Below are 26,716 nucleotides of genomic sequence, written 5' to 3'. Positions count from 1 at the left end.
AGCTTTCGTGGTTTTACACTCCCTCCAAGATCGGAGCCATTGGAAGCTTTCTGTACCTCACCTGGTTTTGCAATGCCTCCCGCCTTTGACCAAGCGACGATTTCAAGTAATGGCGCCATCATGTGACGTCACGTAATTGGCGTGATAGTGAAGCCAAGGTAACGTCATATGGTGACGTCATCACGTGACGATGATTTTTTGCATCACACGTGTTGACGCCGCCGACGCCGACGGTCAATTTTCGCGTTTACTGAGGCATCTAAGGCTTTCGCCTGAAAGATGCCCGGGTACTACTTGCTTTGATGTTGCTTACGTCCTCGCGTTAACAAAGTGCGCTTGAGCGCTGGTCGCTTTTGAGGCAGGCAGCCGTGACGTCTGTGCCAGTGGCGTAGCCGGGGGGGGGGGGGGGGGGGGGGGGGGGCACACCGGGCCCGTGCCCCCCCCCTTCCGAATTTTTTTTTTTGCCATAGCATACAGAGCAGAAAATGACACTCGACCACATCTGCCTGCCCGGCCGCCTCTACAGATCAAGGAGGTGCCCCCCCCCCCCCGAAAAAAATTTCTGCCTACGCCCCTGGTCTGTGCAGATCAAGCTGATCGACTTCGGCCTGGCACAGCTGTACGAGCCGAACTCTAGCCTTCGCGTGATGTTTGGAACGCCAGAGTTCGTGGCCCCCGAGGTCGTCAGCTACGAGCCGGTCAGCCCAGCCACCGACATGTGGAGCATCGGCGTCATCTGCTACGTCCTGTGAGTGCTTTCTCTATCTTTATTTCTTCACTTTCTCCCTAATGAGCAATATGTAAAAGGACGACGCTCACGAATTGTCCCCTGGCACCAAAAATAGCTTCCTCGGTGGAGCGTTTGATATTATAAGAGTTTGATGGATAACGTCAGCATACGTTACATCAAAAGGGCATGACGAACCTATAATACTGTTTAGCAGGCCACGTTCGCATTATTATACATATTGATTCAGAGTCGTAACCATTAGTACCGAAGGCGCATATATATATATATATATATATATATATATATATATATATATATATATATATATATATATATATATATATATATATATATATATATATATATATATATAGAGAGAGAGAGAGAGAGAGAGAGAGAGAGACAACCTTGTGATAATCACCTTATTAAGTTGTTATAGAAGCGGTGCTGCGCGAGGTTAGCCGCTGGCGTGCTTTTCGCGTACTCCTTTCAGGCTTGGCAAGAATGTTTATAGCGGCATAAAGCTGGATCGGGATCGCGATTTCTTCATTTACACATTTGCTCTAAGTTTAATATTTATGAAGCTGCTTAATTAATGTTAACTATGAAATTAGGCGAACTACCAAATTTTGACCTGCTCCAAGCGACGGTAAACACTATTGCCTTGGTTCTGTGACAGCTACCTGGTACTTGTATACTTTGAAACTTTGACACGAGTTACATGGGACGCCCCCGGTATTCTTCGCTACCGTGTTTTCTTGCACTTATAACGAAGGGTGGTCGCGGTATCATAACGCGTAAACAAAAAAATCTGAAATTTCGGTGACTCCTAAATGCCTGTAGCCAGCTTAAGCTTAAGACTACCTAGCACGCCAGGACGCGTGAAAATTGGTGTGCACACAGGCAACACGTCGCTGTGGGCGTACGCGGACTACGACGTTTGCTAATTGGGCTCATGTTGCTCCAGAAACTCGAGTACACCATGCTATCGTTGCAGAGAAGCGAAGCAAAGAAAATAATCAATTGCAGGTCGGATGATCTGGGAAGAGCAAACTAGGTCAAGTGGGCCAATTAATACAGTTGTCGCTGAGTCCTATCGTATCTGAAGAAGGAAGGGGGCAGGGAACTGGTTCTTCCCCAGATGGAGATTTTGCCTTGACATTAAATCTGGAACGAGGTTACGATGAGCGGGTTTAGCAAGGCATGGTCGGTTGCTTGGCCTCATACTGTCGTTCAGCCACGCCAAGCCGCTACGCCAATGACGTGGCACTGTTTATGTGACCCCACTGAATATACTTCGCAATGACTCGGATGTTCTCTTCAGTGACGCTGCGGGGTCAAGAACTTTGTGGGGCTGTGTGGTATGAACACGGGACATCGCTGCTACTCTGCGTAACTGGAGCTGTCATGCTCGCGGTGCTTGTCAAATATGTGTAAAGCTGTTTGTCAATAAATTTTACGTTGCTTCCGCTTTGTAATAGTGGTGTGCGAAACCACAATTACGTGTGCGCTATCTCGCGGGATCGAATCCCTGCCGCGGCGGCTGCATTTTCGATGGAGGCGAAAATGCTTGAGGCCCGTGTACATAGATTTAGGTGCACGTTAAAGAACTCCAGGTAGTCAAAATTTCCGGGGCCCTCCATTACGGCGTCTCTCATAATCATATCGTGGTTTTGGGACGTTAAACCCCAATAATTATTATTATTGTGCACTATTGAACTCTCGTGTGCCTATTTCTCGTGCATATTCAACGATGAATAGCCGTCGCTGCTTGGACGCACCGCCGTCTTTCAAATTTATGTAGCAGTCGTGCGTCGCAATACTGAAAGTCGTCCAGTGTTTTCACTTGTCCGTTGTAACCATCAGAGACAAAGAAATCCACGGCTGCAAAGGCTACGATGCAGATCACTGTGCACGTTATATTTATCACCCAACGTTTGAAGCACACTCTAACAGCAGTTGCAGTTTTCAGAGCCTATGCTCATTCGCATAGTTATCTTCCTCAATTTGTCCTAATGCCTTCTTCGGAATGCTAGGGCTTGGCAGTTTTGGGTCATAATATTCTAACCTTATGTCTTACTAATGAGCCGTCGAAGTGGGGCTACTCATTCCATGCGCTGCGTTTCGTACGGTTGTAGAGTCAAACCCGACTATATCGAACTCGGGTAAATCGAATTATCCTTTATACCAAACTACTTTCGAACACAACAATGCTTCAACGTTAATGCATAGGAGAATTTACGGAGAATGTCGAACAAAAATAGCTGGGAAACTTCATATGTCAAACATCGGGCAGCGCGAAACGCTCCAAGAAGCTGGCTTTCTCTCACATGAGGTTGGCTTTATCTCGTGAAAGGGAGATTTCCTGCATGCATTTAGGGGAGAGAGAGTGCGGAGTGAACAGAAGCGACCGCTTGCCATCACGTGCTTCCTCGCATGATTCCTCGTAGTCTCGCCACTCTTTCGCTTCTCGAAAAAACCACACACGATCGGAGGTCGCACATTCCGCGCCGATATGTGCACTTAGAAAGTAAAAAGCTATTTTTTATAAGATGCGCTGTTTACATCGATACCGTATTTCCTTGCTTAGAACCCTTCATTGCATACAGCCCGCATCCTCAACTACAAACAGCAAAAAATAAAAACAAGAACAGCAAAAAATTCCCCGCGTATTGGCGTGAAGCCGCCTTCCTCGCATTATTTTTATACAGTGCAGCGAAGCCAACTTGCGCACCAAAAATACGGCAAATTTATTAAAAGTTCTATATCGAATTATACGATACATCGAACTAATTTCCCTTTTTTGCGAGTTTGATATATGCGGCTTTGACTTGTATTTTGTAGGCGGGAGGAAGGCGTAGCTAATAATCAGCGTCCAGTTTTCAATTATCGGCCCAGCAGTGCTGTCCGTGTATTTGGCTACCCATGGCCATTGTAACTTCTATTACTGTAGTGTACAAACACCACAAGCTTTGACCGTGTGTCATGCTACACTCGTAAACGTATTTCTTCCGTTTTCACCTGACTTGGCACTGTAGTACGTCCGTCGCGGTGGATGGCCATTGCGTTATGTCCTTTAGTACAAGGTAACGGCATTGAATGCTGGCTAGATGACCTCATTATAATGAATGTAAAATTCAGAGAACGCTGAAGATTTCCAAAAATTTATATGGGAGTTACATTACGCTAATTTGCGAAAATCAGTCTAAAGTCATCCATTGCGGTATATCTTCTTACCGCCCATGTTCGGTACGTTAGCATTATTCGAAGAACATCCAATATTATCGGCGGCGTGTTCATAAAGTGCGCCCAACGCTCTGGCCTTCGCCATTTTTGCTCAGCACCATCTGTTGTCGCGCCGGTTTTTGCTGGTTTGTCGTGACCCAGACGCCTATCAGTCGCGGTTATTAGTTTCAGTTTTGTACCATTTGTCCGTATCCTTCAAGAGATTTTGGCGTGGTGGTCACCTTTTCGGCTGATGTTCGTTAAGCGAACGCCGCATAGTCCTGAGAATAGGATTCTGAAATGTCTGGTGATCGTGGACCAAAGCGAATTTTGGGCTCTTTGCTCATTATTGACGTAAGAGGTGTCATTAGTGAACCTATGTCAGAAGAAGAAATTTCGTCTTCATTTGCCGCAGCCATGCAATAATGGGACGTAGTAGTGGCACTCGCTACACAGCTCGCAATTCCCTTAGATCGCGCGACAAGTTCTAACCTTTAACAAATAACATGTTTCAATGTTATATACTGCAATACATGAAGCTTTTACTGCTGTGTCTATCGAGCCGTGGTGAGAGTGGTGTAGCGATTCACGGAGCTGTGAGCGTAGTCTTTGGCATTTAGAAAACGTTCTATGTCTAATCCTGAACGTTAGAAAATCATCCTGTTTGTCTAAAGTTCCTGAACCAGATTGATAAGTAAAGGGCACTCAGAATAAGTCAGGCCTCCGGAAAGAGAGAGCGTGTTAGTGTCACACCTCGGGAATGCTTTGCTTGACAATATCTTGTCAATGCGTGCAAGTTTCGGGTTACGAAGAGCTCTCGAAAGCTTAAGCTATCATCGTGGCCTGAGAATGTAGCTAGGAACTGAAATACGTACTCTGCATTTTTGTTTGAAGCTTGTATTGCCAAACGCTGACTTCTAGCCTTGAAACGAGATTTATTTATTTATTTATTTATTTATTTATTTATTTATTTATTTATTTATTTATTTATTTATTTATTTATTTATTTATTTATTTATTTATTTATTTATTTATTTATTTATTTATTTGTGGCTTCCTCGAGCTCAACGTTCTGTGAGCAGCTGCTCCGGCGCTTCGTTCGCTTCGGGCAGCCTTATATCAACGTTCATTTCGTGGCGCCGTAAACCAGGGCCGCGCTTCAGAAGCGTCGTCCCTGTCTGGCATTTCGCCGCCGACCTTCATTTTCTTCGTCGTAAAGCGGCGCACTAAATCGCCGTGGTGTCGTTACGATCCCATCTGCTCAGCGACAGCAGCATTACCCAGATATTGTGGGGCGCGTGACGCGCGCGCCGCCCCCGTCGGCTGTCGCGTGAAAACCCTCCCTTGTCCTGCAGACTTTCCGGGTTGTCACCGTTCATGGGCGACTCGGATACGGATACCTTCAACAACATCGTCAGGGTGGACTTCGACTTCGATGACCCAGTCTTCGAGACCATCTCCTCTGTGGCCAAGGACTTTATGTGCCAACTCATCGTGAAGAACCCCAGGCATGTGTTGCCCAACCGTATGCAAACGCGTGCATTCATTTTTGCTGGAACAGCTTACTTAATTTTACAGGACAGCAGCTTAAATCGGAGTAATGCCCTCTTGTAAAAAAAAGCATTTTGCTCAGATTTTCTGTAGACATTTTGTAGATCATATAGCCCTTTTCCAGAGCGTTCGTATCGCTATTGAAAGTGTGTGAAGGGTCATGTAGACAAACGTAAACAAGTCTATTCCTTTGGGTCCATAGAATTTTAAACGGCATTGTTTTCAAAAAGTTTATGCACGTTAATCGAGAAGTGAAGAGTCGGGGGCAAAATTAATGGAAGTTCGTTGAAATTTCGCGCCCTCGTTGCTCTGTAGCTAGGAGAACTTTAATGAGTAAGCTGCCACTTTGCACCTCGAGCAGCGCCCGGTGTGCATACTTCAAATGAGTTGTAGGAAGCAACACTTTCACTCCAGTTTCTCTGAGCTTTGTTCTTCAAGAGTTCATGCTCACTGATTAGGCGCTGCAGTCTAGAGTTAAACGTTAAATTGTTGGGTATGGCGTTTCCCGTGCAAGAATTTACCAGAATAGGCAGTCTTAAGCGCTTTCGCTACGCAGTTCTAAGCAATCCATATGCAGCACTAGGGGCCACAGCTGCTGCTTTGTATACGTAGCGTTCGAATGAAGTATGCTTCCAGGGACCAAATTTACAAGGCTTTTTGTTCGTAAGAGCCGCTCATATTTGGCCGGCTACCTTCGCGAATATATTCGCTCTCACGTATTGTTTCTCCGAACCCTTTCGAACCACTCTGTCAATACGAGTGTTCACTCATCACCAGAGGAACAGGCTGTGTTGACAATGTTCATCATGTCTAGCATTCTGTTGTATGAATGGAACAGCGGCTGCCTTGTCGGTGTTTTCATACGTTTTTCTTGTGTCGCACTCTAGATAGCGATATATGGTAAACTTCCCTGCATCTAAGTAGAGAGAAATTAATTTATCCTTTTTCTTGAATTCTTGAACCGTTTGCGATTGAATACGCGCTATTCGCTTCTGGCGCGACTTAATACATAGGATGCATTCTTTTCTAACACGGAAAAGAGTGCGAGCTAATGTCACTGATTTAAAATATCTACTGGTGAATTTAAATTACGTATACGTATGATTTGATTCGGCAAGTGATACAGCTGAGGTGCACCATGTGATTCGGTTTCAAGAACATCGGTTTACATTTTTAACTTCCATGTTCGGCTGCCATCCTTTGAAAATGTCATTCTTTCCAGGAAACGAATGTCTGCGGAACAGTGCTTGGAACACGAGTGGCTGTGTGTAGTGCCCAAGCGCGGCGCCAGCTCGTTGCCGCTGCCCACGGACAAGCTCAAGAAGTTCGTAGTCCGCAGGAAGTGGCTGGTGCGGTCATTTGCTTTTTATCATGTGTTTGTATCGTAACGCTCCCGAGTCTATACCGTGAAGTGAATGATACTCTACTCTATAGAACAGGCACGTAGCCAGGGATTATTCCGGGGGAGGGGGGCAAGGCCTGATTGTTCGAAAGAAAGTCTTTCCATGGCAAAAAAAAAAAAAACACAGCATATCCACGGCGTGAATGATGATGAGTGGGGCGAAGCTCCGGAGGGAATCATCGGTAAACCGTGAAACTCTACGGTGAAATTCGCCCAGTACATCATATAAAGAGTGTGAAACACCATGTATATATCAAACACCAAACTTTACAATATACTGTTGGTTTACGTGGTCCCTTCATTATCACCGCTTTGTGATCGGTGAAATGCAAGGAAAGTGTCCGCTCCCGGCGAAAGAGAAAGCGCGCCAAGAGCGACCGCGTTCCCCGCTCGCCCTGTGAGATTAACGGCAAGGCTAGAGGGAAGACACGACGCGCGTAGCGTTCCTCTTCGCGTTCCACGACGCGAGGTCGGTAGCATGCCCAACGAAAGCCAACGGAACGCGATCGTGCAAGTGCTCCGGCTTCGCATAGCCTCATGGTCCCATTTAGCGTACCAAAACCAAACATCTTGTTCAAGGTGTGCTTTGCGTTTTTCGTAGAACTAATTTCTTTATCATGTACATTAAGACGAAAAGTTGAAAGCCCACTAGAGTATATCGCCCGCAAAGTATGTCTTTTAGTGTGATTTAACTCTCGTACGGCAGGGTCCTCGCGCCGTTACCGATTGGCGCTCGCCCGTTGCCGATCGGCCGAGGTGGCTACATACTACTACAGAGGACGGAACGACCCACACCCTAAGGAGCTTCGCCCCTAAAAAAAGTTGCCCGGGAATATAGAAGGCTGACGAATATCGGGGGGGTGGCGGCCTGCCCCCCCCCCCCCCCCCCTGCCTACGTGCCTGCTATAGAAGACAGCAAGCGCTGTTTCATATACTGGACGCATATACTACTGCGGAGCAAGTAGGCGTATGTGACAGAGTGGTGCGATATCCACGAACTTTGTTATACTAAACAACCGATTGCCGTCTGTCGTCGTTCTTTTCTCGTTCTTGCGAGCCGTTCTTGCGCATATGCGTTCTCGTGAATCCTGGCTCTCTTTACACCGTGTCGAGATGTAGCCAATTTTCCGTGCACTGCACATTCTTACGAAAGACAGGGGAGTCTCGCAGCCACAGGCCGGAATGTCATCGCTAGAAGGACATGAGCACAAGCTTTTCCTCTGTCGATGCATCGACAACTACTGATCTCGGAGAATGCGAGCCATCTGATACCCGTACTATACCCACACGGTGTCGTTTAGTTGCCTTTCTAGCAATGTTCCGATTTTTGCGCCTTGGTGTACCTGACTCTACACTGTAGCATTTTAATGAGAAAACGGTGCTACCACACCACTTTGCTGCACACGAAGATCGGTTTATATTCGTGTAAAACACTCTTCGAGTGTAGCGCTCGAGATCAGTCCACACTAGATGGTGTTCTGTACAGCATTTGTCGCCCGACCGTCAGTTTTGTTAATCCCTACTCATACTACTCCCATTATACTGTCCCATTAACAGTATAATCCCATTATACTGTCGAAATAATTACATTCATTGCACCGCAGTCCCACCTGTTTGCATGTAGGTTTTGGGGTCATTCATAATCAGCGAAGGCAGAATAAATAGAAGCCTTATAGTGGAGATTAGCCCTAGGCCTTCCTTGTCTCTGTTGTCCCGTGAACTCTTTGTCGTCCTTCGTATGCTCAAACGTGTCGTAATCCAAGCAGCATAGGCGTGCGCAAGGTTCCCTATTATTGGGGGGGGGGGGGGGGGTGATGTTCATCGTAGTGCCCCCCGCCCCTCGTTGGTCGAGTCTAAAAGACAACATGCTTCAAAATGTATTAAAAAATGAAAATGAAGCGATCGAGTGCTTCTCACAACGGCCTGCCTTTGGTCCCTGGCTTTCCGGGAGTAAAGATGGGTCGTCAATTGTTCTTGGAATGCAACATCAGAGGACTTCGGCCTCCATTATCGTCAAAAACCTGCGTGGCCATAACCCTGTTCTTTAAACAATGGCGGTACCGACTGAGTAAAGGTAGGGGCAGACTTTGCGCCGCCCCCCCCTCTTGGGTGATTAGAGGGGGTGGCAGCCGCCTCACTCCCCCGTTTGCACGCCTATGACAAGCACGTTCGCATAGCAACTTCGAATGCAAGGCAGTCTTTTTTCACGACGGAGTGAACAACTGTACATTTTTAAAAGCTCAATCTCTGTTGACTCGGGTGCAACATTGCCTTTCGCAGAAAAGCGGCAACGCGCTAAAAGCGCTTAGCCGCATGACAAACATGAGCGGCCAGCGACCAGCAGCCCACGGTGACGAAGCGTCCGTCCTGCTCGCCTGCGAGGAAGACGCGCCGATCTCGCCGCCGCCTTCCGACACGGCACCAACCACCGTAGAAGAAGATGTGGCTGCCGCCGATAACTGAGTGCCCATCAATATATCCTACGCCGCACAGGGCTTCTAGAAGAACACAGGCCCTTCTCAATCTTCCCAAGCACCGAACTTTGTGTCCCGCCAGTGTTTGCCCTCTTCTTGCCATTTCCTTTTTAACTGTGAATCACTCGATGTGTAACACTGTCCTTAAGTACTAAACGTGCCCTGTTGCATGCATCATTAACTCTTGTTGTCGTTTGCTCACCTTTCCCTACTTACCACATTCTAATAACCTCGTCTTCTGTGATTGTGCTCGGGCCGTGAAATTGAACAGTTCCTCAGAGCTTGACCAAATTTTATCCATGTGCATAAAGCCGATGAGATTCTCCAGGAAGTACAACATTTTATTTTTGTCCGGATATTTCTTGCTATATTTATGACTGTAAGCTTTATTGAAGACGAAATAAATGCTGCAGACGGGTGTTTGCATTGAAACCCTAAATATATCCACTTATATTTCGGATATTACTAGAGAACATCCGAGAGATAGTTTTTTCCTTATTGTACACATTGCTACTATTGCTGCGTCTCATTTGTCGCATAAATACCGAGTGCTTTTGTAATGAAGTACATTGCCTACATGGTATCATGAATATTTCCTCTTCCTCAATCAGCATAAACTGTTTTTAGTTCATCAGTGCTCATTGCACCTACGAGCTTCGTCCATTCCAAGAAACCGTTTTCAGACGCCTTCCTCTGGTGAATGACCTCTGGTAGGTCTGCCGGACAACAGAACAAGATCAGACTGGACATACTTTAAGTATGTATGTACGAGGGTGGCCGGGTGAAGCTACACGGTTCTTACGGTGCCCTACCGATTGCCCTGCCCTTCCACCACATAATGGATTATCAAATAAACACAGTGATCACTGAAGCGCTGTCTCTTCATGAAGAGCCCCTGCATAACTAATCAAGTACGTATAATCCGCAAAAAATGCAGTTAGCTTTACTGCGAAGCTGTATATGGCCAGGCAAAACCGAAATTCGTCCGTCCTGTGTAGACAGGAAACTCGTAGCGCGTATGTGCCACAGAAATTAAGCAAGCCCTACTACTCCCCACTGGTCCACTAAAAATGGAGTCGTCCGCGCTCAAAAACGTGTCACAGAAATCGCCAAATTCCACAACTAACCACTGGTCCACTGAAAACGAAGAGAACATACGGGCGGCAAACAGCGATTAAGATTTCTGGGGAGACGTAACCAATAATTGAAAAATACTTTAATGTACCGTCGTAATTAACCCAGTGAAAAACACCGTTTTAGCTTCGCGGGTTAACCTTCTGTGTGGAGTACTTGGGTGATGCTCTTTTCTTTCAACAGCCAAGCTGTTTAACCTTGGAGTAGCGCTGTTTCTGGACGGCGCAAAACTGGCGAATTGGGGGAGAACGAACCCAATAAGAGAGGATGAAAGCCGAGTATAGCTCTGCAGTACAACGGTAGGAGAGGTGGAGGAGAGTAAATGCATAGTAAAGCATAGTATAGCAAGGAGATGGGAAAGCGAAGTGATTGTGAGGGGGATGGGGATAGGCCAAAAAGCAGTGCATGTCCATGTATGGTAAACTATAACATGGGGCGTGAAACAGAAGTGAGCAGGGGAGAGGGTAAAGCAAGGCCATGTATAGTATAGTTTATCAAGGACTGAGCACTGGGCGTGTTGGTAATCCATTACTGGGAAAACTGCGCGAGAAAATGGGGACGAGGAAGGCACACGCGCAGGTGGGGAAGTGGGGGTGAGAAGTGATGTGAGGAGGATCCAAAGGACGAAGAGAGAGGGCACAGCATAGCCATTTATAGTATAGCAAGGGGGAAGGGAAGCGAAGGTGAGGAGGAGTGATGCGAAGAGAAGGGAAAAGAGGCGAGAGGGTTAAGCATAGTCATGTATAAGTACGTCAAGGGGTGGGAAAGGGAAGTGAGTAGTGATGTGAGAGTAAGTGGGAGGGAAAGGAGGAGGCGATAAGGTAAAGCATAGCACAGCCATGTGTTGTATAATATAACAAGGGGCCGGAAAGGGAAGTGAGGAGTAATGTGAGGGTGAGGAGCAGGGAAAGGAGGAGACGAGAGGGTATAGCATAGCATACCCATGTATAATATAGTGTAACAAGGGGGCTGGTAAGGGAATTCTAACAGCAACTGCGGAAAAAATAACGTTAATGTATTCCCGATAGGGTCTCTGTCGGTCGTGTACCGAATACATTTGTAATGTGACCGAGTCTACTTGGATCAAACGGGCCGTTCTATAAGTATTATGCTGCCCGAACACCGCAATCTACTCCCCACAGGTGAAAACTAACTTCTGTACTGCGAAGGCTGTGGCTACGTCCCTGATTTCATATCAGTAGCATTATTGGCAAAAGAAAAAGTAAGAAACAACGTGAAATTTGGGAAGCATTTGGAATAAAAGAAATTGGGGCAGAAGTTCTTACGCCAGTGATCGGGAGTTCGCGTTTGTAGATAGCTGCAACGCACGTTGCCTTAACCCTTTGAAGTGTTTCCTGACTGGCTATGTATGTATTGCTTTAAAGGGGTACTGACACGAATATTTTCAGTTGTCGTTTTTTTGCGTCAAATGAAAGGTCAAGCCCTCAAGAGCCTAGAAAATGTAGTGCTAAGCGCGAGTGTGCCCTGAAAAAGTAATTTTAGTATGTTTTTAAAAGCTAGTTTCGGTTCCTACTGTACCCTGACGTCACAACACGGTATGAGCTTCTCGTCACGTGCTCGCACAATATATTGTGACATTTCCACGGCCACTCCGCACCGTGGCTCCGTTGGTGACGCACAAGCGGCCATTTTGGAAGTTTTGATGACGCACAAGCGGCCATCTTGTAAGTTTTGGTACCTAACGTCATCACAACTAGCCAGACTGCTGCGTGAAGTCATCAGAATTTGTACTGTAGCCTGACGTCAAGCTAGTGTCGGTGTCAGTAGGTGCGCCATGGAAAAATTGACTTTAATATCAAATTAAAATATCTTATCAGCATTTGCCGAGCTTCACACTTGCTGAGAGCCGTCTCTGCAGACAGGAGATTTGTATGGCAGAGTAAACTCGCCTACGAAAAAAGGTGTCAGTACCCCTTTAACGTGATTCAGATAGAATCTACGCATGTGCTGCTATTCGATGCGGGGGACGGAGGGGGCTGGGTAGTGACTGTTCTACTCGTACAATAAACTTTCAGTTGCGCACGATGATGATGATGATGCTTCTGGGATGATTGGCACCTACCCACTCAGGGGGAGAGTCGGGCGGATCATAAAGTTTTTTTTAAGAAAGCGCTAATACAGATTGCAGAGTCAGTTAGGATGAAGAGTTATTTTTAATGAATACCAGTTTTAGCCTAGACCATGTTTCATAACCTCGCAAATGACCAAAAATCATTGTGTCATTATAACAATTTAAAAATTATTAGCGGTTGATGTGTCGAATAAGACGACCTGATTCGCATATGAATTTATAGCACTGCATATATTCCCGTCCGAGTGCCCCAGCACAGTAGCCCCAGATGACAACAGTACAGTTGAAGTAACGGGCAGACCAAGGTGCCGTATTTCAATTTCGATAGTTTGTTTTCTGAGAGAGGAAAAACGTCGGCAGTCCAGCAAGAAATGTTCGAGGGTTTCTACCCCATTGCATCCAGCGCTTCTCCTATCCAATTCCTGTTCGTCGTATTTTGCTGGTAATTTTTTATCGCGCGTGTGAAGCAATTGCGGACACAATTCATGGCGACGCCCTTGCTTTCGTGTCGGATGCCACGGCACTGTCGCAGGGAGTACTATTTACGATGTCAACGCACTGCTTACCATCTAGCAGACACGAGCACAACCATGAGTTCTCCCTACATCAGCTTTTATTGTAGCCGCTACATTTCGGAGGCAAATGATGACACGAGATTTCTCGGTACCATCTGTTAGAAATTCCCAGGATTCTAAGCACCTATTTACTCCCTGGCAAAGTACATTTTGTCACACTAGAAGCCTTGCAGCTGTAATTACTAGGCTACGCTGCCGTATGCCATCATTGAATTTTTATTTACGCAGAGCTGGGCTGGCGCCCTCCCTGTTTTCTTATTGTATGGAAGGCAGAACAATACAACACTTTCTCATCTTTTGTCGGAGATTTTCCGCAATAGGAAAGCGATCCCTAGAAACGCCGTTTCGCATAATGGTATTAGACCAAACTCTTTCAACTTTACTATCCCTAGGTTCACTGACCCTTGGACACAGCAACGGGAAGGTATGCGCGGCCGTTCAAGATTTTATAGCGCAGTCAATTAGATTTACAGTGTAACCAGGGAATCGAAACTTCATTTTCAACCAATGTAGTCTCCATAATAATTTTTTTGTATTCTTAAATTACTTATATATTCCCGAATAAGCAATTCGGCCGCTATTTATTATTGCGAAACGTTAAATCTAGTCAGAAACATTTCGATTAAACAAAAAAAATTTGCTATTCTACTTTTTAAATATTTTATGTTTATTGCCCGACTCTTGGCCGATCCCCCAGTGTGGGTGTGAGCCAACGTACTCGGGATCTACGTCTACATCTGCATCTACAATGAATGTGCCTCTCGGCGTACACCACCGGCAGCTGTCAACTTTGTTAATAAAATAACGTGTTGCAAATGATCGAAAGCCTTGCTATTAACAATGAATATGCCTTTTAAAGATTTTTTAAAATCAATCCCTTTTTAATAAACAGTGCGGTTTGGTAATGCCGTTCTTTCCGGAATTCATGTTGACAGTTATTGAGAATATTGTGTTTGAAAATGAAGCCATTCGGATGAAAGTAAATTTTTCCGGGCACTTGGCGAGTACCGGCATTATAGAGATCGGCCTGTAATTGCCTAAGTTGTCCCCGCTCTTAAATGTAACTTTTTCTTTTTTTATTGCAGCAGAGAAAGAGCCCGATTCTAAGAAGAAGTGTAAATATGTAGTCCTGTCCTAGGTGGGGTGTGATAACATCAATCACCCATCTAACATCGATGTCGGTTGCGTTGATATTTTTAGTCCGATAAATGTTCGACAAACTTCTGCATTGTCTGTTGTCTCCAAGAAGATATTTTTCGGGCATTTATGTATGATCCCCGCATTTGTCGAGCTCAGTGTAGTTTCCACCACATTTGTGAGGTACCAACGTAGTGTTTCAGCCATATGTGTCCGCAGAATTTTTGGTTTATTATTTAGTTACTTCAAGCTGTGAAGAAACGTCTTTTTGTGCTTTAAGTGTATCATTTATAATGTTTCAAGTTGTCTCACGTTTCTTTTAGTGTTAATCACAACAGAGCTGATCATAGTAAGGTGCTTTAGCTTTCCTCAAATCCTTGTTTATTTTGTTTCTATATTTTTTTAAACTTTGCAAGGTCGCAAGCCTTTCGTGTACGCAGGAACTATTAGAATAGCGTTTTTATTGTAGATGTAGATGTAGGTCCTAAAGTTTTGGCTCACACCCACCCTGGGGGACTGGCCAAGTATCGTGTAGGTAGGTGGGTAGTAAACTTTATTCGAGTCCGGAAGAATCTTCACCCCGTTTTTATAGGGGCAAGACTGCGGGGCGCTCCCACGTTGAGACAGGGAGGCCAAGCCTCACCGCCGCATCGTGAAGCTTGGCCTCCCTATCGGAGGCCGACCTTTTCGGGTCGGCCTCCGAAAAGGCCGGACCAAGCCCGTCGCCGGTCCGACCCGGCACACCGGCTTCCCAGTGCCCGGCGCGGCCGGCAAGACCTCGCGCCCGGGCATGGGCCAACTCATTAACGTTGGCTAGCCCCCCTACTTCGGCGCCCTCGTGCGCTGGGAACCATGTAATGACGGGATGAGTAAGCACCTTACCCTCAAGTGCCCTAGCAACCTCCTCAAAAGCAGCCCCAGTCGAGAAAGCTCGAAGGCCGGCTGATCTCGAGTCCGTATAAATCTCTTCCCTGTCCGACCTAAGGAGCGCCAGCGCAATGGCCAACTGCTCCGCCATGCAAGCCGACGACATTCTGATTGACGCGGCTGATAATACTCGGCCCTTTAGGTCCACAACGTTAGAAACAAAGCGACTGGAGTCTCCTTCGTGCTGGGCAGCATCTACAAAACATGACTCTGCCTCGTGCGCATGCGCGTACCGCAGAAGCGCGGAGGCACGAGCCTTTTTCCTGCCAGTGTTGAACGTTGGATGCACGTTACTCGGAATGGGGAAACCGTAATAGCCTGCCGCACACTGTCCAAAGGCTGAAATCTCCTATCCCTTAACGTCGTAGGATTGATCCCGACCTTAGGATCTCCCTTCCCGCCTCCGTAGACAAGAGTCTAGCAATACGTGCGGACTGCTGCGCTTCGATCACTTCCTCTAGTGTGTTGTGGACACAGAGGCTTGCTAGGTTATCTGTGCCTGTGCGCATTGGGAGTCCTAGGACTCTCTTAACAGTCTTCCTGGTGAGCGTGTTCAGCTTGTTCATTTCATGCTTCTGCCATCTGTGCATGGGAGTGACATAATTCACATGGCTCATGAGAAACGCGTGAAATGGTCTCAGGAGAATATCTTCCCTAAGCCCTCATTTTCTGTTCGAAACCCTTGCAATGAGTCTGATAACTCCTTCAGCATGCCCTGTAAGCTTATCTATAGTGCGCCCGTGCTATCAGGTAGCTTAGAAAAAATATTTAAAATATAGAAAAGAGAATAATTGATCATTCTTACGTGCTCAGGTCGCACGCAAGGCTTTCTAATTTCAACGTTAATGAGCTTCCTGCTGCCCGACACCGCCATCAGCTCAGCACGAATGTTTCCGCGCTTAAACTCTGCTCGCTATATCTCTTCTTGAATTAGTCATAAGCTAGCAGACAGTAGTTACGTGAAACCGTTCTCAATTGAATAGCATTCAATGGCAGCAATGACAGCAAGAAAATAGGGGAAAAAAATAACAAGAGAAAATCTACATAATCACAAAGGGGCTTTGTGATTTGAGGTCCGAGCTGGCTGACAAACGCATACCGCAGCAAGTATTCGCAATATGATAAGGCATGCAGCGTGTGCTGCAACGAAAGTTCGAAAACTACTATAGAGACGACTGAAGCATTCGTCATTTGCTCCTCAGTCAATTCTATTCGTTCGCATTACCCGACGGGATAGCTTAGCACGCAAAATAAGCTTGAGGGCGCGGGTTCGATTAATGCCAGGAACATGTGTACCGTTCAGCAAACTTTGTCTATGCCAGTCTAAGCCCTATTTAAGCTCTTCTCCCGAGTACCGACACCTGATACATCCCCGGTGCATTGAATCAGTCAACACAGGTAAGTTTGAAGTGTCTGTAGCGATCGTGGCTCTTTTTCTCACTCGCCCGCTAGAGTCAAGTGCTTTTCACCATCACCACGGTGGACCCGTGTCTCCTTAGCGATTTAAAGCGAATTTCTCCCCGCTTCACTGCGGACCAGCTTTTTCTGATCAATAAAACTCAGCCTACGCTCTGCCTTCATGCTGTCAGCACGCAAGCTCTTGCCTCTGCCCAACTGGACTCCCTATATCCTTCGCCGAATGACGGTGGCGGATCCCTCCTCTAAGATTTTTCCTACACGGATCTGGTTCGAGGCATTTCTCTCAGTGCCTTTTCTCTACTAAGGATTAAACATGCTATTCTGAGAAGAAGGAGCCTTGATAACCTATTCCGCAAAGTCTGCCTGAATCTTACTATTCTTATTCTCCTTTCACTTGTAGCTTCGACTATCGGGTGTAAACTCACATGCACTCAGATGACATTTAGTATCAATCCAAAGGAACTGAGGCCCCAGTCCGGGCCTCCTAGCAGGCTCCGGCCTCCTGGCCCAGCACGTTCTTGACTAGCTGCACCAGAAGCGGCCGTCATAGTTTTTCAAAGTTTCCTGGGGAAGTGGTCCACTGCTCCCGGCAGCCGTGACGCTGGATTGCTCAGTATAGAAAACATTGCCTTCTTGGACCTAGGGTTGGCAGACCACTCCCGCAAGGTGTACTTATTTACAATAAAAGTACATTCGTCTTCTGGAGTTAGGTACAAGTCAGCTAACTTGGGGTTGCCAAAATTAAGTTAATTGTTTGAAAGTCACACAAAAACATGCGTTCTCTCACATTGTAAGCGTTCATGACACTTCGCTATCTTAAATGTCAGTAGTGACAAGGTTGCGTTCGGTGAAGACAAAGGCTCGGCGGCACGACTGGCTAGGTGGAGAATCCCCCATAGTGGAGAAGCACTGTGTTAAAGAAGAAGAACTAACGGGCAAGCAAGCAACTGGTGTTCATTAAGAATAACTGTTTTTTTTTTATTATTGACGTCGTACCCTTTAATAGGACTTGAAAATTTTACGACCATATAACCCGCTCGACGCTTGGTCGATCTCTTTGAGTGAGTAGGTGCCACTCATCCCAGAAGCATCATCGTCATCACCATCAAGCGAGCACATCACGCGCCGCGAGCCAGCGCGCCAGAGCGTGAAGCAACCGAGGAATTAGGACCAGAACCGTGGAGCTCAGCATCCAAACTGTACGCAGAGCACCGGCTCATCCCCTTAAGTCAAGAACCCCAAAGACAGGGCTAGACCAGGCAGAGGCCATCCGCCAAAGTAGCCTGATGTCCTGTCCGCGACCGGCATCGAGTTTGTTAGTCCTTCAGACATCGGGAGCAGCCCAGGAAGGCCTCGGATCTGACTGCGCCCCCAGAATGACCTCCGTGAGCACTCCAGGGGTTCTGACCGACGACTTTATCCTTGAACCTCTGGCGCCATCCGGGAATTGTCAAGGCTACATCAGAGGTGCTCCCGTGTGGTACGGCCGTCCTGACGACTCCATCCTGGAACTTTCCATCTGGCCCGGCAGGACCCCCTGTGCAACCTGTCGGTTCGCTGACGGCTGCATCCTGGGCCCTCCAGTGCGGTCTGGAGGTCAGCTGACGGCTGCATCCTGGGACCTCCCGTGTGGTGCGGGGGCTCGCTGGCGGCTGCATCCTGGGATCAGCTGCGCGGTCCGACGGTTCGCTGACGGCTGCATCCTGGGTCCTCCCGTGCGCACCAGAGGTCAGCTGACGGCTGCATCCTGGGACCCCCTGTGTGGTCCGAGGGTTCGCTGACGGCTGCATCCTGGGTCCCCCCATGCGCACCAGAGGTCAGCTGACGGCTGCATCCTGGGACCCCCTGTGTGGTTCGAGGGTTCGCTGACGGCTGCATCCTGGGTCCTCCCGTGCGCACCAGAGGTCACCTGACGGCTGTATCCTGGGGCCCCTTGTTTGTTCCGAGGATTCGCTGACGGCTGCATCCTGGGCGTTGCCGTGCAGTCCGGGAGGTCAGCTGACGGCTGTATCCTGGGGTCTCCTTTGAGGGTCAAGATTACATGCGGCGCCTACATGAGGAGTTCACGAGCCATGCTACCGCCACACCTTGGCCTTGGGGAGCATGTCGGCTCCCGCGCCCACGGATGACGCGGTGGCCGTGGTTGGCGGCCCCTCAAGTCTGTAGGGAACACGTTCCTGGAGTGTGGATGTGGACCGGAAAAGATCGACGCCGCCGTTACGCATCACGCTGCGCGAGCTCGATGGTCGCGTAGCGTAACGGCATCTAAATGTCGGCTACACCGACACTCTTGTAAATTTGTAAATAGATAATTGTACGTACGCGCAAACTCGCCTCGTCTCATTCATTACTCCCTGTGTCAGCCAGCACATAGCACAAGCCTTGAAAGCACGTAGTACCCGAGTGAGTCTTTCGTCACTATTGTGCTGTTTTCGGAAAGCGGGAGGCTTCCAGTCATCTCAGCAGCGTCACGAGTTTATTGGGGAATATTCCTATTAGGTGCGTAGGAGTCACTAATCTGTCGTGAAAGTAATGTTTATTATTGTGTGCGAATGAAAGATAGGACAAAATAGAATCATCACATACTAATAACACGTGCAATCGCTCGCTGCCAATCAGGCGTATCGCTACATCATGACCAAAATTTGGGGACATGTGCACGTAGCGCCATCATTCGTCGGTGACAGCGGTGGCCTGCCTTAACTGAATATGAAATAGACGAAAAAAAAATCGTATCTGACGAAAAAAACTAGTTAACGAAATAGACTCCCGGTTCAGCAGAGACTTATTTGAACATTCTAGTAAAATTACAGTGCCGCACTACAAACCGCGTGGCTTTCCAGGGTGTTTACTGTTTTATAATGGGGGCCCGTATGCTTCTAAAGGGCGGTGTTGAATTGTCCTGGGAAGCCACACGCTTTTGTAGCTGCGATACTGCAATTTTACCAAGATGTTCCGGTGTGTCGGTGCTGCATATAACCGGTAGTCATTTTTGGTAACTAGCTTTTTTCGTCAGATATGATTTTTTTCGCCCATTTTCCATTCAGTTATGGCAGGACGCCGTTGCTGCTGCCGAGAGATTGCGCCACGCACGGAGGTCCCCAAATCCTGGGAATGTGGACCGTCATTGGCATTTATTACAGAGACGGATTACAACACGAACATATTTCACTTCGTGTGTTCTCTAGGCGATTATTCCTTTCCCGCAAAAAGGCGGTTCGGCGGTCCACGTTGTGACGTACAGACACAAAGGAGTCTTGCGTTGTATCTCTTTAAGAGGGAGTGTCAGTAAAGTATTCCCTTCTCCAGTTTGCCAGGGTCTGTAAGCCGGTATTGAACACGTCCAGGAGAGCGTCATCACGGTACTTCCCACGAGTGCTGGCCGCAGCCAAACTACGTGCTTTAACTCCACCCGTATTTCCTGGCTTGGAGATTTTTTTATGCTGGCCAAGCACTTTGCGTTTGTTTGTATAAGAGAAGGAGAAAACGATGACGATGCACCCACACAGTGGGTGTGAGCCACAGTTGAAGGTGAACAAGAACATATACCAGCCGTCGTATACACCCGCAAACGTCGGGCGTGCAAGCGGAGACTTCTACCGTCTGGATGTGTTTCCCCGATGAAGTCGGTGTCAGCGACGCTAGATGTACGCTAGAAATACCAACACGTTTCCAGAACGCTGATGTACTGCTGCAGATAGTCGACCATTTCAACGCCATAGCCTTAAAGAGATTGTTTCGCAGAAATTCAGGTGCAGGCGTCGCTGTCGGCGTCGTTGGTTGTGAACAAGAAATAGAGATAGGTGCAAATAGATAAAAATCTTCAACTAGAGTGGGAATCTAACCCATGTCTTCTGCGTAGCAAGCAGGTGTTCGACCACAGAGCGATGCCAGTGCTTGAAACCGTTGAAACGCATGTAATACTGCGTGGAAGAAGCGTGCAATCGCACCAGGCGTCGACACATGTGCGCGCAACGAGTTGGTGGTTCAAAATCACACCCATTGCAACGCGCTCAGGCATAATTAATCATCATCATCATCATCAGCAGCAGCAGCAACGTGCGCAGGTGCGCGTGTTCCCTAGTACTTCGCGAATTCGCAAAAGGAAGAATTATGGCGTAGATGGCACTTCGAAACTGTACTTGCTGCAAGCATTCTCGGATAGTTCTAAACTGCCAATGTTACGCGCACAGACGTTCCTTTCGTCGCGGCACAGTTGAGGTGTCCACCGAGAACAGGCTGGCTAGCGAATTGAGGAGGCGATGCGCACGGGTCTCCATTACGCTATCGCGTTCTGCTCCTGAAGGCGTAGCTCAAGCGTCCTCCAAATTTTTCTGCTTGGCAGTCAACTGATAAGACTCACCTTAGTGACTACTGTTTGCTTTTCAGTGTATAAATGTAAAAGAACAGAGCATTACACGCGCTCATAGTTTAGCACAAGCGAGTATTTGCAAACTGTTAATTCAGAAATGTTATGAAGCGAAGGCGTTTCCGCGTATTTAGCGAAACTTCCGGAAGGTCATGCGCGTAAATCAAGCAAATGCATAAATCAAGCTTACTGATTCATTTTACGTATATGACAATCCAAGAATTCTATCCGGCAAACTTGCGAGACTTTGCATGAAGTGTGAAGTTGGCGCTGACGTTGAGATATCTGCCACCAGACTCGCGCTAAAAATGCACTGTTGTCCCCGTTTTCTGCATTGAAGCACGAACGTCATTCGCACGCCTGTGCATATCGTAGGAGACATTGGGAATGAATATTTCAAAACTAGTGTTCCCTTGAAAATCCATACAATGTGGAATCACCTTGTAAACTCGTCGACTGCAATGCGTCGGCTGTAATATATACCATAATGTAAGTAATTGTAAAGTTTAATAGTGAAATTAATTGTTTTAGTCTTAATTAGTGCGATTTGACCACTCGCGACGTCCGCCGCACCTCACAGTTTTATTTTTGCAAAGAGCTCTCTTTCTTTCTCGCGAACTCCATCTTTAAGGATATGTAGTAATCGTCAGAAAAACACCCGGTATGTCGGAGTGCTCATGTTCAGCGGTGTATCAACTCGTTCGCGGGTGGTGGACTGGCGTCGCTCACTCTGTCCGCCGTATATATATATATATATATATATATATATATATATATATATATATTATATATATATATATATATATATATATATATATATATATATATATAATATATATAGCGAGAGAGAGAGAGAACTACATTTGCTCTCAATTTGACGTGATTTTGTATGTTCATAGAGATGATTCAAAACTGTTGTCTGAAATCAGGGAGGAATCAGCAGAAAGATATTGTGCTGGCTGGGACGCCCTATACCGCGACAACACAGCTGCAGTGTTTCATAACATTTTGGAAACATTACCGTCAAGCTTAAAAAGTACTGCCACATTTAACCTGTTCTTCATCTGAGCATTCCATCTGCAAACTTCAGTCTCAGTTTGGCGTTGTAAATACGATGAGTATGAAGAACCTGCTTCTGACTCTAGTACCTTGAATTCTCACTTATTAACAACACATGTGGCTGACAAAGCAAGGTGCTTTCCAGAAGTCTTCAGTATAAGCCAAGTGCCAAAATCTTTGCTGTTAGAGCCCTCTGATATGAAGTCTTTCTAAAGAAGAAGACAAAGTTCAGTCTATTATTATTTATGGAAATCGCGTTGAGCTAGTGGTGTACACTGTAAAATTATAAATGACTACGAATTCATATACCAGGTGTCGTTCCTTGCCCTCCTACTTATCCCAGTTTGGGTGAGGGGTGGATGGGAAAGCGGTGAAGTGGCCCTTTACTCCTACCCTCCGGCTCCTCCATGCAAGCAGCCTACGTATACTGTGTTATCTCAAATTTTCTTTCAAGAAATGTGGGCGATTATAACGTTAAACTACCGCACATTGTTTCTGGGTCATGCTCACAGCACCTGCTCGTAACCCGACGCAACGATTGACGCGTAAGTGGTCCAGCGCGTAAATGCCACTTACGCATCACTAGGTAAAAAAAAATAATAATAATAAATTATTTCCGATACGGCGTATTGTTGCTCATTGGTTCTTCGCTATTTGTCAAAAATTTTCGGTGTGTCATAAACTGCCCCCTTGTTACGCGACGTCACAAGTCTGCGGAAACTCGCGGCGTTAAAGGGGTCATGAACCACTTTTCCAAGTAATGATCTAATGGCCTCAGTATCGGAGTGTACTGCCTCCCGAATCGATTGCCCCAAATTTCTCGAATCCGTCAAGAATCAGCGGAGTTACGGGGTTTGGCGCACGCTCCCAGCGCTTTCTCTCTTTTCTCGTGCCGGCGAGCGCACTGGAAGCTAGACAGGAGGGATGGCATGGGGAAAGAAGTTACGCCAGCGCGCGTCATGAAACGCGATCGCTCTCCCGCTGTGATTCGCTTGCGCGAGTGCGGCTACCGTGTACTGAGGAGTGCGTCGCCGGCAAGTGGCGGCACCCCGCGGCAAGAAGCGCATCTGATCCGAACGCCGCTCTCGATTTACGTCGGCTATCGGCCAATAAGCATGCTATGTCTCTTGCGACGTACAGCGGACAGACGCCCCGCACACCGACGAGAGTGAGAACCGGCCTCTGTTTGAAAAGAGGGTGCCTGGGGAAACGGCAACTTCGCGCTCCGCTTGTGGCCATTACGCGGCGCGCACGACTGTAATATTTGGCAGAGCAGTTCATAGCCGTGTCAACTTTCCGCAGGATGTGTTTTTTCAATCAGCCCAAGGGGTGCTTCATGACCCGTTTAAAATGAAGTGTTCACAATAAGTAGCGCATTACTGTGCTGAACAATAACTTTTTTTAATAGCCAGAAAGTGTCTCATTCTGAACATAATTCAAGAAGGCTGCCCGCCAATCACATTGGCAGCGGCTACTTATAGCAGCGGGCGAGGTGGATTCATATGTGTATGATAGATACTTTCACTTGTAGTATAACGATGTTGAGCTGATATTGCGCGTATACAACTCTCTGTGAACTAATCGTTGCTGATAGAGAGGTAGAGAGAGAAATGAACATTATTAGGAGCAGACGCAATCCTTTGCAGGTGGGCAGCCTTCTTAGTCCAGAAAACCGTGGACGCTGATCATATCCCTGGTGAGGTAGATCAACTTATGGGGCAAACTTGAAAGCTGGGCTTCTCTCATTGTGCTCGAGTCCACTGCCTTGTTACAAGCCACCGTGATCTCTGCAGGCTACCATATGATAAGCAAGGTGAAGCAGGCTAATCGGAGACTAAAGTGGGCATCCTTTTTAACACGAAAGTGTTTTATGCCGGGGTCCACCACGGCTCCACTGACGCATTTCCGTCATGGATAGACGTTGTAAAATATAAGACTAACAGTCGGCGAAGAAAAAAACCAGAAGAAAAAGTTTCGTCACCGAGACTCGAACTTACGACCCCTTGCTGCGCAGCGCGTAGCGCGAAATGATTCGGCCACGAACGGTACGTTCTTCGCAAGGCTAACAGCAAGCTATTTATATACACCATTTGCCGGTGGCTGTACTCAGAGACCTGTGTTACAGCGTGTTTTCGTTATCACTAGCGAGATGGCGCGAAGGGCTCGAAGAGCGCGCTTGAAAGGTCGTCGCCGCTGCGACGAGCGCCCGCGTCTACAGGGCGTGGTCGCTTGTGCGTGCGCTTATCTCGTGATCGCGGTCGTTTGTACGTCTCGCGTTGAGAGCACGAAGGTCACTTGGCTCAGTGCAGCGGCCGCTTTTGCGAAAGGAGCGCGGTGCTCACGCAGAAATAAGTTACAAGTGTGACAGTTAGTTCGCTTTCATCCTGTGTATGTTCGTTCCGTGCGTCCTTTCTGTTTGAGCAGCGCGTTGCAAGTTTCGAGCTGCTTGCCGTTCTTCGCGTGACATTACAATTTGTTGCTGTAACATTCATTCCTTCGTCCTTGCGGCGAAAGAACGCGAAACAAACGCTCAACTACGTCTGTGAAGACACGTTTCACTTTCGTGTTTTACCGATTCCTATGACAGAGGGATCAGCCATGTTTTTCATCTCTCCTGGCTCGGCGCAACTAAAATACCCGACACTTCTGCACACTCATCAACTCGCAGCAGCTTGGAGCAGTGGCGATGCTATTCGTTTTCAAAGGAAGAAACTAAATTTCCTGAAAAAGGAGAGCGTTTGATCGGGCTATAAAACGTTTACTGGTTCCCGCCCATATTTGCGCCGCTGATTACCTAAATTTCAGGACTGGCAGAACAAAATAAAATCATGACAGATTGCTCTAACGTTATGGAGCCCCAGCTGAGCGATAGCCTTTTCTGCAATGCTCGAGCGCAAGGCGCGAAAGCGTGGAATAGGCAGCTCGCACCGCAGTCATGACACACGGAGGACAGTCGTCAAAGCAGAATCGTGGGACAAATTTTATTACGTAATTACGTTATTGCTGCGTTCAAGTAAAACTTTGTCTCACTTGTTAGTTTCCCAGTCTGCAGCCCACCACGACCACCGTCGAAAGTAAAGGGGAGGGGGGGCTCCGCTCTCCTAACATTTCTCAGTGGGAGGGGGGGGGGGGGGCTAGCACACCCTTGCCCCCCTGGTAGATACGCCTATGCTTACAGTTGCTGCCTCATCTTTACCTCGATGGCTTTAGCGAACCCATGGATGTACGTCACTCCCTGTTTTTCATCTTGTGGATTTGTATAGGTGCTGATGCTCTCGAGATTATCGCTGTTCCTCGGACCACCGCATCGAGGGAGAGCTTGTCAAACGACCGGTCTACGTGGTTTCGGAATCAGCTCGTACAGCGCCCGCATAGAGTGGTTCACGGCGCGTCTACGGCATGCCCCCAATATCATCAAGAGTTGGAAAGTCGGTATAGTAACACAGCACTGTTAGCCTCTGCGAGTGAGTGTGACGCCTAAACGCAGGTTGCACCCTAAAGTTGTTTCACGGCAGAAGATGCAAACAGGGCAGTGCGAGTGGAGAAAATTCCGGCATGTGACGCACTGAGCAAAGGGACGTCCTCAACATAATTTTGACTTCATCGACAGCGGTTCGTGACAGCCGCAGCCGAGCACACTTGCGCAGCAATTGTTGAACGCGCGAATGTTACTTTATATGCAGTTATTCCCTTACGAGAGAGTTTTCAAAAGCACTCGGAGTACCCGCATTGCTTTACGGTCTAACCTTACATAGTTTTGCGACTTCCAACTCCATATCATTTGGCACCCATGGAAGCATATGTATAATATTACGTCTCACAATTTCGGCATGCACGTACTTCTCTTTCCTTTGTTAAAGAGAGCCAGTTGCACTGCCAACCACAGCCGTTCGTAAGACGAGGAAGCAGATACGATACGTTTATCCGGCATCTTTGGTTGACGCACAGAAGGACCATGTGGTGAAAGGAAGAAACGAGACAGGGAAGTGGAGTGTTTTTAAGACGTTTTTGCGCTCGTTGTCTCCTAACAAAGAAAATAATAAAATAGGAATAAGTTCCCGGATATATGTCGTACCAAAAAGAAATGACGTCGATCCTGCCATGTGGCGTATTCGATGCCAACGCCGTAGCGTGTAAAAAAACAGCTGGCAGTGTGTTGCCTCATGAGCAGCAACGAGGAATACTGGGCTTTTAAAAACAGAGCGAAGCCTGAGTCACTCGTCGCACAGCAATTGGAGCACAGTGAGTAAACACCATGCTCTCACCTTTTAACAGCCGACGGGCAGGAATGCTAAAACTGGCCAAATACGCTCTCGCGGATCTACAATATAACCCAACTATCCGCTTCCGACAGTCTGCTATCTTCACGTTGAAAGCGTTCCGTGTCTACGGCTGTTTGAAAGACCGTATTCTAACATCGTGTGGTGAATCTTTGCGTGATTCGTGAGATATGTTTGATTTTTGTAACCTATTTTTGTCATTCTTGTATTTTATGCCTTTAATTTTTGTAATAATATTTGTCGTGTAGGCTATACGAGTTCCCTTCCTGCAAGCACCAGACTGTGTTCTGTAGTATGTTATAGATAACTAAATAACCGATAAATACGACACCTGAATGGGAT

General features: G+C 47.2%; 1 protein-coding gene across 1 annotated transcript in view; it reads left to right on the top strand.

Annotated features, from left to right (window-relative positions):
- Positions 1 to 9,841, top strand: part of LOC119383249 (myosin light chain kinase family member 4) — a 55,156-nt gene extending 45,315 nt beyond the window's left edge. Inside the window, exons 7-10 of the mRNA XM_049413087.1 lie at positions 588 to 748; positions 5,311 to 5,463; positions 6,729 to 6,855; positions 9,189 to 9,841. Coding sequence (XP_049269044.1) covers positions 588 to 748; positions 5,311 to 5,463; positions 6,729 to 6,855; positions 9,189 to 9,371 — 624 coding nt within the window. The 3' untranslated portion in view covers positions 9,372 to 9,841. The remainder of the gene's footprint in view (positions 1 to 587; positions 749 to 5,310; positions 5,464 to 6,728; positions 6,856 to 9,188) is intronic.
- Positions 9,842 to 26,716: the final 16,875 nt, after the last annotated feature.

Source organism: Rhipicephalus sanguineus, chromosome 1 (assembly GCF_013339695.2).
Source record: "Rhipicephalus sanguineus isolate Rsan-2018 chromosome 1, BIME_Rsan_1.4, whole genome shotgun sequence".
Lineage (NCBI taxonomy): Eukaryota > Metazoa > Arthropoda > Arachnida > Ixodida > Ixodidae > Rhipicephalus > Rhipicephalus sanguineus.
The sequence above is the reverse complement of the archived record's forward strand: the minus strand, read 5'-3'. Positions and strand labels throughout refer to the sequence as shown.